Here is a 16,993-nt window from a genome sequence, read left to right as displayed (position 1 = left end):
CAAACAAAACACTACACCTCCCACCTCCCTCAGCTTCCTTCCAGCCAGTCTATTGAATTTGATGTGAGCCCAATAAAGTCGTCTGGCTCCAGGGCACCTGGTTACGTTTTTAAGAGCTCATTTTATGAAATATTGAAGTGCTCCTCTGAAAGCCATATCCAATGTTATACAAACACCACCACCCACATTTTCCCAATACACACACACAGACACAGTATTTAAGAACGGATTACATTAACCCTTAACAACAAAACAGGCACTCAAGCACATACAAACGCACATACACACTTTAATGTTTTAGCCATCATAGAGGACATCTGCCTAAGTGATTGATGTGAAAGGGTTTGCGAATTGACTATAATTAAATTCCCCTTCATGTAACAATTCCAGCATTGTTACTGGAAAATAAGCCATTTGACAGCTTGACAAGGAAACTAGAAAGTAAAGCTTAATATTTGATACAAGGTCATGAGGTTCACTGTAGGTACTACGCAGATACTCTATGGTTCTCACTGGATGCTACACATTTACATTTACATTTTAGTCATTTAGCAGACGCTCTTATCCAGAGAGTGCATACATTATTTATTTTTCATACTACACATGGGGCCATGTTACTATATATACTACACTGAACAAAAATATAAACACAACATGCAACAATTTCAATGATTTTACTGATTTACAGTTCATATAAGGAAATCAGTCAATTGAAATAAATTCATTAGGCCCTAATCTATGGATTTCACATGACTGGGTAGAGGCGCAGGGCTTTATTACAGACAGAAATGCTCCTCAGTTTCATCAGCTGTCTGGGTGGCTGGTCTCAGACGACCCCGCAGGTGAAGATGCCAGATATAGAAGTCCTGGGCTGGCGTGGTTACACGTGGTCTGCGGTTGTGAGGCCAGTTGAACGTGCTGCCAAATTCTCTAAAATGACGTTGGAGGCGGCTTATGGTAGAAAAATGAACATTCAATTCTCATTATGTGACACAGCAAGGACACGGACTCCCTGTGCGGTTGTAAATGAGAACTTGTTCTCAACTGGCTTACCTGGTTAAATAAAAGTGAAATACTGGCGGGTGTGCATCTGTTTGTGTGTGGGAGGATGTCGATATGTGTATATGAGAGAATGTGTTTGTGTGTGGATGAGTGTTTTCAATTAAACATGACCTATACGAGAGTGTCTATGTCTGTGCGAGGATGAGTGTGTATGTATCCGTTTGTGTATTATGGAGGGATGCTGGACATGCAGAGAAGGAGAGAATGAAACAGGGATAGAATCATCTGCTACAGCTCTCCTGATACCCAGACAGACTGAAGACAGGGAGCCACCAGACACTGTAGCTAGAGCCAGCCACTCAGGGTGGGGCGGCCAGCGAGAGAGAGGGATATTTCACAAGCTGCTGAGAGCTGTAGGATGTTGGAAAAACAATATCAGAAGTTTAAAAGCAACGGGATGATAAGTGACAATTCTTGTTTGTCTGACTGCCTGTCATCCTCACTGTAAAGGTGAAGGACTTGCATGAAAAACTACTTGTCTGACTTTTAGCATAGGGATTATACATTGTTATGGGACAATGTTTGAAATAATGTCTATAATATAGCATTTAGCTGGGGTAGTCTAACTTTATTATGGTCCTAGAAATCTAAATATTTTCGAGCCCGATGGCCCATTACAGGTCGACACTACCACCTTGTGGTAAGAAAGTGACACTGCACGCGCTATCTGACAGTCATGGAAGAAAGGAGGCGGAGCACTCTGGAATGACGGCGAGGTTGTTTGTCAACAACAGAACGTTGGAAAATGGTTAAATAAAAGAAACGAGCAATATAGTGGTGTAAACTAACATCAATTCTAAGGTATGTTTTTTTTTTTTTCAATATACATACTGTTCCTTCTTTGTTGATGTGCTTCTTGTCAACGTTAACCAGATATAGCCGTAGAGGTAGATAGCTAGCATCCCTCCCTCCCTCCCTCACTCACTCACTCAGCAGATCGAAAATACCTCCCCTACCTTAACAACGTCACATTAGCTAGTTGGGCTAAGTTAGCTGCTGGCTAACGACGTTTTAGTCAGCTAGCTAGCCAGATAACGCCGGTTCACGACAAACAGTAGCTAGACAGAGAGCTGCTAAACAACAGGCTGTGCAACATTTTGCATTTTTTGATATTATTATTGTTGCCTGTTCCTGGAAACTATTCACAATATCAGTGTGCTGCATGACCATGACAATAACTGCTGCTGATAGATATATACAGTGCTGTGAAAAAATATATATGCCCCTTTTCAGAATGTTTTCTATTTTTGCATATTTATTTTACACTGAATGTTATCAGATCTTCAACCAAAACCTAATATTAGTTCAAGGGAACCTGAGTGAACAAATACTTTTTTTATACTTATTACATTTATTTAATAAACAAAGTTATGCAACACCAAATGCCCCTGTGTGAGAAAGTAATTGACCCCCTTACACTCAATAACTTGTTGTGCCACTTTAGCTGCAATGACTGCAACCAAACACTTTCTTTTGGTTGATTAGTTTGTCACATCGCTGTGTAAGAATTTTGGGCCACTCTTCCATGCAGAACTGCTTTAACTCCGAGGCATTTGTGTTCGAACATGAACTGCTTGTTTCAGGTCCTGCTACAACATCTCAATTGGGTTTAGGTCTGGACTTTGACTAGGCCATTCCAAATCGTTTATATTTGCTGCTTTTCAGCCAATCTGATTTAAAATTGTGTGTGTGTTTTGGATCACTGTCTTGCTGCATTACCTAGCTGCCCACATTCTCTGTCCATAATGCCCCTTAATGTGTTTTTCTGAGACAGTTGTCCCATTGGTTTAAACATTTCCCCAACCTTTTTCCACAGTGATTTTGGCTCAGTGACACAAAGGGGACCATGGGGAACACCAACACCGGCACGGGGCACAGGTGGGACAACCGCTCCATGGAGGGCGACAGGCTTAAAATCCTCATGCACAGTCCAGAGGATGCCGATATGTTCCATGGAGAGGATATCAAGGTTGATTTTACAGGAGTAAGCCTCCGTCATTGTGACTCTCACATTCACGAAACGCATCTCTCCCTCTTCCTGTCTCTCACACACAGAGAAACTAATCTCCCCCTCTTCCTGTCTCACACACAGAGAGACTCATCTCTCCCTCTTCCTGTCTCACACACAGAGAGACTAATCTCTCCCTCTTCCTGTCTCACACACACAGAGACTCATCTCTCCCTCTTCCTGTCTCACACACAGACTAATCTCTCCCTCTTCATGTCTCACACACAGAGAGATTAATCTCTCCCTCTTCCTGTCTCACACACACAGAGACTAATCTCTCTCTCTTCCCGTCTCACACAGAGAGACTAGTCTCTCCCTCTTCCTGTCTCACACACACAGACTAATCTCTCCCTCTTCCCTGGTCTCCTAGGCTCCACTAGAGAAAGAGGAGTATCAGACCTGGAGGCTGATAAAGGGCCCCTTCTGGACCACCCCACTGTGTTCCGCTGGACTGGAACCGGAAAGGAGGTCTCTCTGTCTGGATCCTTCAACAGCTGGACCAATAAGATTCCCCTAACCAGGAGGTGGGTTAAAAGCCCTGGGAAGGGCATCATACTCATAACATTATTGTTGACCTGCCTAAGGTGCAATGTTTTGAGTGTGTACAGTGGGGAAAATAAGTATGTAGTCAGCCACCAATTGTGCAAGTTCTCCCACTTAAAAAGATGAGAGGCCTGTAATTTTCATCATAGGTACACGTCAACTATGACAGACAAAATAAGGAAAACAAATCCAGAAAATCACATTGTAGGATTTTTTATGAATTTATTTGCAAATTATGGTGGAAAATAAGTATTTGGTCAATAACAAAAGTTTCTCAATACTTTGTTATATACCCTTTGTTGGCAATGACACAGGTCAAACGTTTTCTGTAAGTCTTCACAAGGTTTTCACACACTGTTGCTGGTATTTTGGCCCATTCCTCCATGCAGATCTCCTCTAGAGCAGTGATGTTTTGGGGCTGTCGCTGAGCAACACAGACTTTCAACTCCCCTCCAAAGATTTTCTATGGGGTTGAGATCTGGAGACTGGCTAGGCCACTCCAGGACCTTGAAATGCTTCTTACGAAGCCACTCCTTCGTTGCCCGGGCGGTGTGGTTGGGATCATTGTCATACTGAAAGACCCAGCTACGTTTCATCTTCAATGCCCTTGCTGATGGAAGGAGGTTTTCACTCAAAATCTCACGATACATGGCCCCATTCATTCTTTCCTTTACACGGATCAGTCGTCCTGGTCCCTTTGCAGAAAAACAGCCCCAAAGCATGATGTTTTCACCCCCATGCTTCACAGTAGGTATGGCGTTCTTTGGATGCAACTCAGCATTCTTTGTCCTCCAAACACGACGAGTTGAGTTTTTACCAAAAAGTTCTATTTTGGTTTCATCTGACCATATGACATTCTCCCAATCCTCTTCTGGATAATCCAAATGCACTTTAGCAAACTTCAGACGGGCCTGGACATGTACTGGCTTAAGCAGGGGGACACGTCTGGCACTGCAGGATTTGAGTCCCTGGCGGCGTAGTGTGTTACTGATGGTAGGCTTTGTTACTTTGGTCCCAGCTCTCTGCAGGTCATTCACTAGGTCCCCCCGTGTGGTTTTGGGTTTTTTGCTCACCGTTCTTGTGATCATTTTGACCCCACGGGGTGAGATCTTGCGTGGAGCCCCAGATTGAGGGAGATTATCAGTGGTCTTGTATGTCTTCCATTTCCTAGTAATTGCTCCCACAGTTGATTTCTTCAAACCAAGCTGCTTACCTATTGCAGATTCAGTCTTCCCAGCCTGGTGCAGGTCTACAATTTTGTTTCTGGTGTCCTTTGACAGCTCTTTGGTCTTGGCCATAGTGGAGTTTGGAGTGTGACTGTTTGAGGTTATGGACAGGTGTCTTTTATACTGATAACAAGTTCAAACAGGTGCCATTAATACAGGTAACGAGTGGAGGACAGAGGAGCCTCTTAAAGAAGAAGTTACAGGTCTGTGAGAGCCAGAAATCTTGCTTGTTTGTAGGTGACCAAATACTTATTTCCACCATAATTTGCAAATAAATTCATTAAAAATCCTACAATGTGATTTTCTGGATTTCTTTCTCAATTTGTCTGTCATAGTTGACGTGTACCTATGATGAAAATTACAGGCCTCTCTCATCTTTTTAAGTGGGAGAACTTGCACAATTGGTGGCTGACTAAATACTTTTTTCCCCCACTGTATATGCACTTATGCTTACTGTCAGTGTGTTCTATCTTTCAGTCAGAACAACTTTGTGGCGATTGTGGATCTGCCTGAAGGGGAGCATCAGGATAAGTTATATGTGGATGGAACGTGGACCCAGTGGCGGCTCCTAAAAAATTCTCAGGGGGGGGCAATTTTTCTGATGATTTAGGTGACCTACACACATTTAAAAAAAGATATGTCCAGCAACAACATGAAGACAGTGGCAGCATATAAGTCAATACCAGAAGCATTTATTGACTGATCTCAAAAGTGTTGGCTTACAAAAGCAAAATCAGTTATCACAGTAAAAATAATCAAGGGTGTTCTTTCACATTCCTCAACACTGCATAAACAATATTCATTTCCATAAAACACCTCATCTAATTGTGTCACAAAGTTGACAAGTCCAAGAAAAATACCAGGGTTGGTGGAGCCCTCAGTTTCATCTTTGCCTCGCAAAGCTAACTCAAACACTCCGCAAAACTTCACACACTGGATTAGCCGGCTGAGGATGTGGCGGTTCTTGCTAACCTCATCGTTGTGGCGGCGGACAGCTAGCCTGTATCCCTCATCCAGTTGAGTGGCAATGTTCACTCTCCCCAAAGCAGACAATCTCAAACAGCTATCCATGTGGGTCTTTGACAGCTCATGTTTCTTAATCTTTTCTGAAAGATGGTGCATGTCCGTTACACCAGTCGCTGTCCAAGCGGTGCTGTCTGCCGTGCCGCCTTCAGGGTGAAAGAGTAAGCAGGGGTAGCAGAAGACTGCATTAGCTACATCGCAGCCTGCTAGCCAGGTTTTTCGTTACGTACCAATTTTTGGAAAATCCTCGGGTGTAGGACTTTCCCCCTTTAGTAGAAACCTGTTGAATTATTACATTTGGTCTGGGAGGTCCTAATTGTTTCGTTGCCAATTTATCTTGATTTGTTCGCCGACAAAAGGAACTTCTTTCAAAGAGACAATCGAGTTGCACTGAACGCTAGCCATCTTGACAGTAGTACGTGAATTGATTGACGCTGCTACCCGCTCTTTTCTTAGTTACGTTCATGGTTATGTTACGTATGACGAAAGCGCGTAAGTGCAAGCCCTCCCGGAACCCATAGAGATTGTATTGAAAGCTCTGATATTTGAAAAAAAGATTTTACATGAGAGTCTATGAGAGACTTCTGGGGCGATTTTCAACCTGACTGAAATCGCCCCAAAAGGGGCGGGGCCATTTGAAGCACGACTTTAGCCTGATTGGACATTTAGTGGCAGATCAGACGTCTAGATTAGAACACTGATAACTACTGTTGCCGTGATATAATTGATTAGAAAAAAAATCCCTTCCTTTTCCCGTTTGGCAGTGCGTCGCCCATATCGCCCTAATGAACACACCGCCCCTGCGTGGACCCATGACCCAGCTGAGGTGAGCAGTGTGTTTTGGGACCAGAACCACCTATGTTTTACATGTTGTAATGGCTCTGATGGAGAACTGATGTTTACTTAGCTATTTTTCATCCAAATGGGAGTGAAAGACTAATAGATTTGAAGTTTGAGCCCACTGTTTGATTGCTGGTTTTATGGTCCCCCAGCCTGTTGTAACCAACCAGCTAGGCACAGTCAACAACGTCATCCAAGTGAAGAAGACTGACTTTGAGGTGTTTGATGCACATATGGTGGACTCACAGAAATGCTCTGATACAGTTGAAGTCGGAAGTTTACATACACTTAGGTTGGAGTCATTAAAACTCATTTTTCAACCACTCCACAAATTTTTTGTTAACAAACTATAGTTTTGGCAAGTCGGTTAGGACATCTACTTTGTGCATGACACAAGTAATATTTCCAACAATTGTTTACAGACAGATTATTTCACTTATAATTCACTGTATCACAATTCCAGTGGGTCAGAAGTTTACATACACTAAGTTGACTGTGCCTTTAAACAGCTTGGAAAATTTCAGAAAATGATGTCATGGCTTTAGAAGCTTCTGATAGGCTAATTGACATCATTTAAGTCAATTGGAGGTGTACCTGTGGATGTATTTCAAGGCCTACCTTCAAACGCAGTGCCTCTTTGCTTGACGTCATGGGAAAATCAAAAGAAATCAGCCAAAAATTGTAGACCTCCACAAGTCTGGTTCATCCTTGGGAGTTTTTCCAAACGCCTGAAGGTACCACGTTCATCTGTACAAACAATAGTTCGTAAGTATAAACACCATGGGACCACACAGCCGTCATACCGCTCAGGAAGGAGACGCGTTCTGTCTCCTAGAGATGAACGTACTTTGGTGCGAAAAGTGCAAATCAATCCCAGAACAACAGCAAAGGACCTTGTGAAGATGCTGGAGGAAACAGGTACAAAATTATCTATATCCACAGTAAAACAAGTCCTATATCGACATAACCTGAAAGGCCGCTCAGCAAGGAAGAAGCCACTGCTCCAAATCCGCCATAAAAAAGCCAGACTACGGTTTGCAACTGCACATGGGGACAAAGATCATACTTTTTGGAGAAATGTCCTCTGGTCTGATGAAACAAAAATAGAACTGTTTGGCCATAATGACCATCGTTATGTTTGGAGGAAAAAGGGGGTAGCTTGCAAGCCGAAGATCACCATCCCAATCGTGAAGCACGGGGGTGGCAGCATCATGCTGTGGGGGTGCTTTGCTGCAGGAGGGTCTGGTGCACTTCACAAAATAGATGGCATCATGAGGAAGGAAAATTATGTGGATATATTGAAGCAACATCTCAAGACATCAGTCAGGAAGTTAAAGCTTGGTCGCAAATGGGTCTTCCAAATGGATAATGACCCCAAGCATACTTCCAAAGTTGTGGCAAAATGGCTTAAGGACAACAAAGTCAAGGTATTGGAGTGGCCATAACAAAGCCCTGACCTCAATCCTATAGAACATTTGTCGGCAGAACTGAAAAAGCGTGTGCGAGCAAGGAGGCCTACAAACCTGACTCAGTTACACCAGCTCTGTCAGGAGGAATGGGCCAAAATTCACCCAACTTATTGTGGGAAGCTTGTGGAAGGCTACGCGAAACGTTTGACCCAAGTTAAACAATTTAAAGGCAATGCTACCAAATACTAATTGAGTGTATGTAAACTTCTGACCCACTGGGAATGTGATGAAATAAATAAAAGCTGAAATAAATCATTCTCTCTACTATTATTCTGACATTTCACATTCTTAAAATAAAGTGGTGATCCTAACTGACCTATGACAGGGAATTTTTACTAGGATTAAATGTCAGGAATTGGGAAAAACTGAGTTAAAATGTATTTGGCTAAGGTGTATGTAAACTTCTGACTTCAACTGTATGTCAGGTCAGTGTCGACAACCTGTTTATCCATGCATAACACCAGAGCCATGTATTAAGAGAGTTGGGCCATTGAGGTTTCTGCATTAATGATGCATCTACATGACACTTCAACATTCTATGGCAGCCATGTTAGCACCCCATTAATATTTAAATAATGCTATGTAACTGAATGTCTGGAATTAGAGCAATATTCAAAATTCTAAAAGTTGGCCCAACTCTCTAATTATAGGCTCTGCATAACACTAATGAGTGTAACCAAGACAAGTTATGCTACTGTATTGGAAAATATCTCCACGGTGCTAGACACTTAGATGGTAACTGATAATAGAAAATATGAACTAGACAAATCTTGTTCACTCTCCCATTGTATTTATTAACTTGCCCCTCCTCCCATCTGTTTGAGTTAGACCTGTCCAGCTCCCCTCCCGGACCATACCATCAGGACCCCTACATTCCCAAGCAGGAAGAAAAGTTCAAGACTCTGCCCATTCTGCCACCTCACCTGCTACAGGTCATCCTAAACAAGGACACAGGAATCTCTGTAAGTACAAGATGATGACAACAACTGAATCCAAACCCTCATAGGAATATCAATGATGAAGACATGACAGAGCTATTCATGTAATTGACAGTAATGTGCATGCACTGGAGTAAGATGTTTTCGCTTTCCCTCATCAGTGTGACCCTGCATTGCTCCCAGAACCCAACCATGTCATGCTCAATCACCTCTACGCTCTGTCCATCAAGGTAAGACCAGAGAGAGATCAACAAGATTAAATCAAAGTCATGAAGCATTAGTAGATTGATTCAAAGTCTGCAAGATGGAACATAATGAATCCCAGAATAGTTGCTTTTGGAGAGGTGAAGGGAAATGTCAAGTATGTGCTAATGGAGTTCTATATTTCTCTCTCTCTCCTCTCAGGATGGTGTGATGGTGCTTAGTGCGACTCATCGCTACAAGAAGAAGTATGTCACCACCCTGATGTAGCAGCCTATCTGACCAGAGGCCTGTGGCTGTATGCTGTATAAGCCTATCTGACCACAGGCCTGTGGCTGTATGCTGTATAAGCCTATCTGACCAGAGGCCTGTGGCTGTATGCTGTATAAGCCTATCTGACCAGAGGCCTGTGGCTGTATGCTGTATAAGCCTATCTGACCAGAGGTCTGTGGCTGTATGCTGTATAAGCCTATCTGACCACAGGCCTGTGGCTGTATGCTGTATAAGCCTATCTGACCAGAGGCCTGTGGCTGTATGCTGTATAAGCCTATTTGACCAGAGGCCTGTGGCTGTATGCTGTATAAGCCTATTTGACCAGAGGCCTGTGGCTGTATGCTGTATAAGCCTATCTGACCACAGGCCTGTGGGTGTATGCTGTATAAGCCTATCTGACCACAGGCCTGTGGGTGTATGCTGTATAAGCCTATTTGACCAGAGGCCTGTGGCTGTATGCTGTATAAGCCTATCTGACCACAGGCCTGTGGGTGTATGCTGTATAAGCCTATCTGACCACAGGCCTGTGGGTTCTCAGCCTCTGCCTTCCCACCACAGACACCACAGCTTCTCACAGCACAGCCTACACCTTTACACCTGTATATATCTCAGTTCAGAATGATTTCTATCACCCAAATCTTCCTCAGTCTGCCTTTCCTCTTGTTCAATGACTGCTGTCTGTTTGCTGAATGACTAAAATGTAAAATGTTATAGACATAGATGAGCACTAGTTAGCAGACTAGTTATACATAGGAAGGATAGAGGAGTTTCAAATCAAATCAAATCAAATTTTATTGGTCACATGCGCCGAATACAACAGGTGCAGACATTGCAGTGAAATGCTTACTTACAGCCCTTAACCAACAGTGCATTTATTTTAAACAAAAAAAGTAAGAATAAAACAACAACAAAAAAAGTGTTGAGAAAAAAAGAGCAGAAGTAAAATAAAGTGACAGTAGGGAGGCTATATATACAGTAAAATAAAGTGACAGTAGGGAGGCTATATATACAGGGGGGTACCGTTGCAGAGTCAATGTGCGGGGGCACCGGCTAGTTGAGGTAGTTGAGGTAATATGTACATGTGGGTAGAGTTAAAGTGACTATGCATAAATACTTAACAGAGTAGCAGCAGCGTAAAAGGATGGGGTGGGGGGCAGTGCAAATAGTCCGGGTAGCCATGATTAGCTGTTCAGGAGTCTTATGGCTTGGGGGTAGAAGCTGTTGAGAAGTCTTTTGGACCTAGACTTGGCACTCCGGTACCGCTTGCCGTGCGGTAGCAGAGAGAACAGTCTATGACTAGGGTGGCTGGAGTCTTTGACAATTTTGAGGGCCTTCCTCTGACACCGCCTGGTATAGAGGTCCTGGATGCCAGGGAGCTTTGCCCCAGTGATGTACTGGGCCGTACGCACTACCCTCTGTAGTGCCTTGCGGTCAGAGGCCAAGCAGTTGCCATACCAGGCGGTGATGCAACCAGTCAGGATGCTCTCGATGGTGCAGCTGTAGAATTTTTTGAGGATCTGAGGACCCATGCCAAATCTTTTTAGTCTCCTGAAGGGGAATAGGCTTTGTCGTGCCCTCTTCACGACTGTCTTGGTGTGTTTGGACCATGATAGTTCGTTGGTGATGTGGACACCAAGGAACTTGAAGCTCTCAACCTGTTCCACTACAGCCCCGTCGATGAGAATGGGGCGTGCTCAGTCCTCTTTTTTTTTCCTGTAGTCCACAATCATCTCCTTTGTCTTGGTCACGTTGAGGGAGAGGTTGTTGTCCTGGCACCACACGGCCAGATCTCTGACCTCCTCCCTATAGGCTGTCTCATCGTTGTCGGTGATCAGGCCTACCACTGTTGTGTCGTCGGCAAACTTAATGATGGTGTTGGAGTCGTGCCTGGCCATGCAGTCATGGGTGAACAGAGAGTACAGGAGGGGACTGAGCACGCACCCCTGAGGGGCCCCCGTGTTGAGGATCAGTGTGGCAGATGTGTTGTTACCTACCCTTACCACCTGGGGGTGGCCCATCAGGAAGTCCAGGATCCAGTTGCAGAGGGAGGTGTTTAGTCCCAGGATCCTTAGCTTAGTGATGAGCTTAGAGGGCACTATGTGGTGGTGGGGTGGTGGGGAATTCTGACTGATCATACCTAAGGGTTGTGTTGTGGCCTGTAAGAGATACTCAACTTTTGCCTGATGACAGGAAGTCCCATCATCAAACAAACAGGAAGTAGTAGAACATAGTGTTCTACTACATACAATGTTTGATCTAGGATGGAAGGACCAGTGTTGCTGTACAGTAATCATTGATTTTGCCAGTGGGTTTTTTCCACCTTTCATTGTGCTTTGCTCTTCAGCCTGTTACTTGCCATTTGGCCAGTGTGCCTGGCCTTTGTATTTTACCATTATGCTTCACCAGCTATATCAGTTTGTGTTTCAGTGCAAATGTTTTATTTAAATAGTAGTAGCTAAGTAGATGAATAGGACTCTCTTCCATTAGATAGTGCTGTGTATATTTTCTAAATGACTATATATGGTCAAAACAGCTCCCTACATGTGAATCCAAGGGACGAACTCAGAGGGGTGACAGACTAGTAGAGTGGGAGATCGTGGTAGGTAGCCGAGCGGTTAAGAGCATTGGGCCAGTAACCAAAAGGTCACTGGTTCGAATCCCTGAGCTGACTAGATCTGTGCCATTGAGCAAGGCTCTTAACCCTAATTTATCCTGTAAGTTTCTCTGGATAAGAGCCTCTGCTAAATGTAAATGGATTAAATTAAGCTCTTAATGTAACCCTTTTGGACCATGTTGTGTTCATTTATTTCTTTGTGCTAGATTTCTATCCCAATAAAGATAATTGATTTTATAGCATTCTGATTGTGTGTTGTCTTCTCTGAAATATCTCTGAAAGGGTTTACCAGTATATATAGGAAATAAAGCCCCTAGATAGGCATAGCCTTAAATTGATAGCCCCTTGACTATCAATTTGAGTGTCACATATGGGAGATCTAATCAGAATTTATTCCTCCCCTTCGTTTGATTTGATTTCCACAATATTGTCAATCTATTTAAGTGTTATCATGCTAGTATCCTTTCAAGTTCAAGTATTTGGTTACATATTGTTGATGCACATGCACAGGGGAATGAGCCAGATGGCATTCTAAAAGTTTGAAGATAGCCATATGTCAGGTTTAAAAAAGACCTCCCCCAAGCAATGTGGACATTTTCTTCCTGTACACGTTTTGGGGGTGAAAAGGACGCAGAGACCTTGGGCAGAGATTGCAGGAGGACATGCAGCCCCTCTTCCCAGACAAGTCACACCATCTCTTTCTTAATACAACCACAACATCTATGTATCTAAAAAAAAATCCTATTTGATTTGTATTTATTTTATGCACTTTGAGACACACGTTCACCGCACATAGGCCTACACAGAGTGGGAATTCTCGTTGGGGAGTGAATGTTATTTATAATAAGGGTTACATGGAGAAAATCGGACCTCTCTGAAATGAAAATGGATGGCCCTCCCATCAGCTAAATATATTTTACCTAAACCCTCCCTGAATGCTTGAAAAAACAAAAACAAAACAAGTGACACTCCCCTATACCCAAAATAATAATTAAAACAAAGTGGATAGCAGAGAACATGTCTACCATTTACCTTCACTTTCTGGACAGACCAGAACGTTAGATATGCAGTTTTAGAAACTGTTCTTCATCCTGTAAGCATTACAGGATGAATGCTTGATAGCACACAGGGCTGCGAGCCATAAGGTTGTGGGTTCGTAGACCACCGTGGACAATAGTAGGGGTGGAAAGTTCTCCTTTATAGTAAAAGCATTGCATTAATCTATCATCAGTGGTGTAAAGCACTTAAGTAAAAATACCAAGTAGCACCTTTGATAAATGTACATTTACATTTTAGTCATTTAGCAGACGCTCTTATCCAGAGCGACTTACAGTTAGTGAGTGCATACAATTTTTTTGTGATAATTTTATTATAAAAAAAAAAAAGAAAATCCATACTGGCCCCCCGTGGGAATTGAACCCACAACCCTGCCGTTGCAAACGCCATGCTCTACCAACTGAGCTACATCCCTGCCGGCCATTCCCTCCCCTACCCTGGACGACGCTGGGCCAATTGTGCGCCGCCCCATTCGAACCAGGATCTCTAGTGGCACAGCTAGCACTGCGATGCAGTGGCTTAAACCATTGCGCCACTCGGGAGACAATGAGGCCCCAGGACATTTTAGCCAAAAACCTTGAACCTCATTGAAAACCTGAGGTTTGTATTGAAGAGGCAGTCCATAAGCGCAGACGAAGGATATCAAGGATCTGAAAATATTCTGTATGGAGGAATGGTCTAAGATCCCTCCCAATGTGTTCTCCAAATGAGATGTTCGAGGAGCAGGTGTCCACATACTTTTGGTCATAGTGTATTTTATACAGTCTTTTTGCCAATAATTTTGGACCTGACTGTATACACAACTCTGTGGCCTTAATAAAATGTATGTTTTTCCATATGCTGAGCATCGTGCACACACACATTGCTATTGTCACTATATACGCAAATACATGGAAAATCACAAACACTGCACATATTCTGGGAATGCCTACTGTATATTTGTGCACTAATCTGTCTCAATGGCAACACAATTTCCGAATGCAAATTGTACTATGAGTAGACCTACATAAGACAGTCACAATAATGACATAAGATAATTATATGTAACGGAATACCAATTTTATTTAAAGTACATGAAATCCAAATCACCAGAGCACCAGAACGTGGGATTTTCCATGTGCCTGTGCATATGCTGCCACATATGGTAAATGCTGCCAGGTATTATGTACCTGCGGACCATGCACATATATGGGAGACCCAAGGTTTGTCTGTGAAAGAGCCTCAAGGTCGCTGAGTTACAGGAAATATAAATAGACCCCAATGCAGAGGTTTAGGTCCAGAAACTCACTTCTCATTGGCTGGCAACATGAACACCCTCCAAGCAGTATTCCTTGTGGCTTTGGGCCTCTCTGTTGGTGAGTAGCAGCTTCATACAATCTAATTATAAATCGGGCAAATTTACCTGCAACAGTTTCAATTGCATTTTGTCATGGGTAGGTCTTGATCAACATAATCATTAGCATAATCCAATATTTGTGAATATGTCGTCAATTGAAAAGGGGTAAATTGTTGACAGATTTGTACGTATCTTTACATACACAGATTTTACTAATCTTATGCTGCGTTTACATGGTACGAGGTAGACGGCATATTTCCGTTAGGGTACGCCTACTCTGTGAAGTGCGCGTATGCAATAACTAAATTCACCTTTGCACTCCTAAAAAATGCAATTTTTTGAAACTTTAGCAAAGGGTAAAGTCTACAAAATTTTGTCCACTCTGTTCGTTACATATTTTAGTTTTGGGAACAGAAAACGATATTGAGATCAAATGTTTCATCAATGAGAAAATGTGCAGAATGTTTGCCAAAATCCATCTTCTCCCACTACCGGCCACTGGGCTTCCTCCCTCTCACTACTATATTTGGTAGTGAATGGAAACGCCAAGCGGTTGCGTCACATTTATACATCCGGTGAAATATCTGTTTTATCGCGCTGGCTTGCTTTTGCCGTCACCATCTTTCTTGCGTTCTTTATCCCGCTATGCTGACTGGTATGACAGTTTTGCGTCCCTCGTCTAAACGCAGCATTAGTGTCTCACTCATCTGCTCTGGCTCATACTTTATAATAATCTTTAACAATCACATTTTAACAATCAGTTTCCATCTTTACTTATTTTCCCTCTAATGTTAAGTGTCTTGTGTTCTATTTATGCAATTTATTTTGTATTTGAGTGTTCTCATTTTCTAAAAAACATTTTAAATTATTTAAACTATTAGCCTGTGTAAATTCTGTATTTCTTCAGTTTTCTGTGAACAAGAATCAATAAACTCAAACCTTTCTTACAGCCCAGGCAACCAACCTTAACTACAGGGCCCTGTGGCAGTTCAGAAACATGATCCTCTGCACTATGCCTGATAGCTGGCCCATCTTCGACTATGCTGACTACGGCTGCTACTGTGGCAAGGGAGGCTCTGGTACCCCTGTGGACGAACTGGACAGGTTAGGGGTTAAGGGTCAAGGGTCAAGGGACAATGGTTATAAATATGTCAATAGGGCTAAAACCACTCCAGTCCACACACTATCCCAACCACTAATGAATCTATGTTGACTTGACATCAATTAATGTTTTCCTTGAAAGTTTGAGTTCTTTGTTGCTTATTGCTGCTGCCAAAGTTCTGGCAGTGTGTGTAAGTATGAGTTTGTCTCAGAGTTGGTGTGTTCTATGGCATCATCCTACAGGTGCTGTGAGGTCCATGACCGGTGCTACTCTGATGCCATGCAGCACGATGAATGTTGGCCCATCATTGACAACCCTTACACTGAGTCCTATGCCTACGACTGTGACAAGAACCTCAGAAAGGTCACTTGCAAGAGTGAGTACCTCCAAAGAGTCCCCTCCCCTCACTTCATACACCACAATGATTAGCTTTATACTACATTACATACAGTACTGCCCACGATATTCATTACACTCTTTACCTTGCTCTCTCCATTTCACTCTCTTTCTATACCCTCCTTATCGTTCTTTCTCTCACAACCTCAGGCAACAATGACGGATGTGAGATGTTCATCTGTGAGTGTGACAGGAAGGCTGCGGAATGTTTCGCCAGGAGCCCCTGGAACCCTGAGCACGAGCACCTTCCCAGTAGCAGTTGCCAGTAAGGCCCACAGAGGAACCTGAAAACATAGTTCAGATAGCACCTTCAGTGCAATGTATGACTTGTTGAATTGCTTTCCCCCCCGCTAAAACCACCTCATTTTTTCAAGTTGTGACTCATGCAATGCCTTTTGAGTTTAATCTATCTGGTTGTCACCTGTTGGGGTTTGCTACCGGTCGTTTCCTATATCTGGTTGTGACCTACCAGCCCGTCACTCCATGAATCACAGCTAGTTCTACTCTGGGATTTGTTTCTCGTTTAGATGGTGTGGAAGATAAACGGAGTAACAGATCTGCTAAATGACTAAAATGTAAATGTAAATTAAACTGAATAAAACAGATTGAGAAACTGACACCAGTGTCACTGTCTTTCTCTAGTTAGATAACTGGTCACTCTGGAAGTAAAGAAAGGGAGGGAAGAAGATTATAATTCAAATATTGTTCTCTACAGCAGGTTCCCAAACTCAGTCCTGGGGCCCCCCTGGGTGCACATTTAGGTTTTTGCACTACACAACTGATTCAAATATTCAAAGCTTGATGATAAGTTGGTCATTTGAATCAACTATGTAGTGCTAGGGCAACAACTAAAACGTGCATCAAGGGGGGGCTCCAGGACAAAGTTTGAGAAACCTTGCTCTACAG

At 43.0% G+C, this 16,993-nt stretch overlaps 1 protein-coding gene and 1 pseudogene across 2 annotated transcripts; both read left to right on the top strand.

Moving 5' to 3' along the window:
- The first annotated feature begins 2,908 nt into the window (after positions 1-2,908).
- Positions 2,909-9,592, top strand: LOC121542215 (annotated as a pseudogene).
- A 4,908-nt stretch (positions 9,593-14,500) lies between these two features.
- Positions 14,501-16,704, top strand: LOC121541739 (phospholipase A2, minor isoenzyme). Of its 2 annotated transcripts, none has more exons than XM_041851011.1 (4): positions 14,501-14,608; positions 15,540-15,693; positions 15,934-16,067; positions 16,238-16,704. In XM_041851011.1, exons 1-4 carry the CDS (start codon positions 14,560-14,562, stop codon positions 16,354-16,356), a joined length of 456 nt encoding a protein of 151 aa, XP_041706945.1. In that variant the 5' UTR covers positions 14,501-14,559; the 3' UTR covers positions 16,357-16,704. The 2 variants fall into 2 exon arrangements, with proteins under 2 accessions (XP_041706945.1, XP_041706946.1); XM_041851012.1 differs by lacking the exon at positions 14,501-14,608 and adding an exon at positions 15,180-15,244.
- The last annotated feature ends 289 nt before the right edge of the window (positions 16,705-16,993 follow it).

Source organism: Coregonus clupeaformis, chromosome 27 (genome assembly GCF_020615455.1).
Source record: "Coregonus clupeaformis isolate EN_2021a chromosome 27, ASM2061545v1, whole genome shotgun sequence".
In the NCBI taxonomy this organism is placed as follows: Eukaryota; Metazoa; Chordata; class Actinopteri; order Salmoniformes; family Salmonidae; genus Coregonus; species Coregonus clupeaformis.
This window is presented reverse-complemented; position numbering and strand designations above follow the sequence as displayed.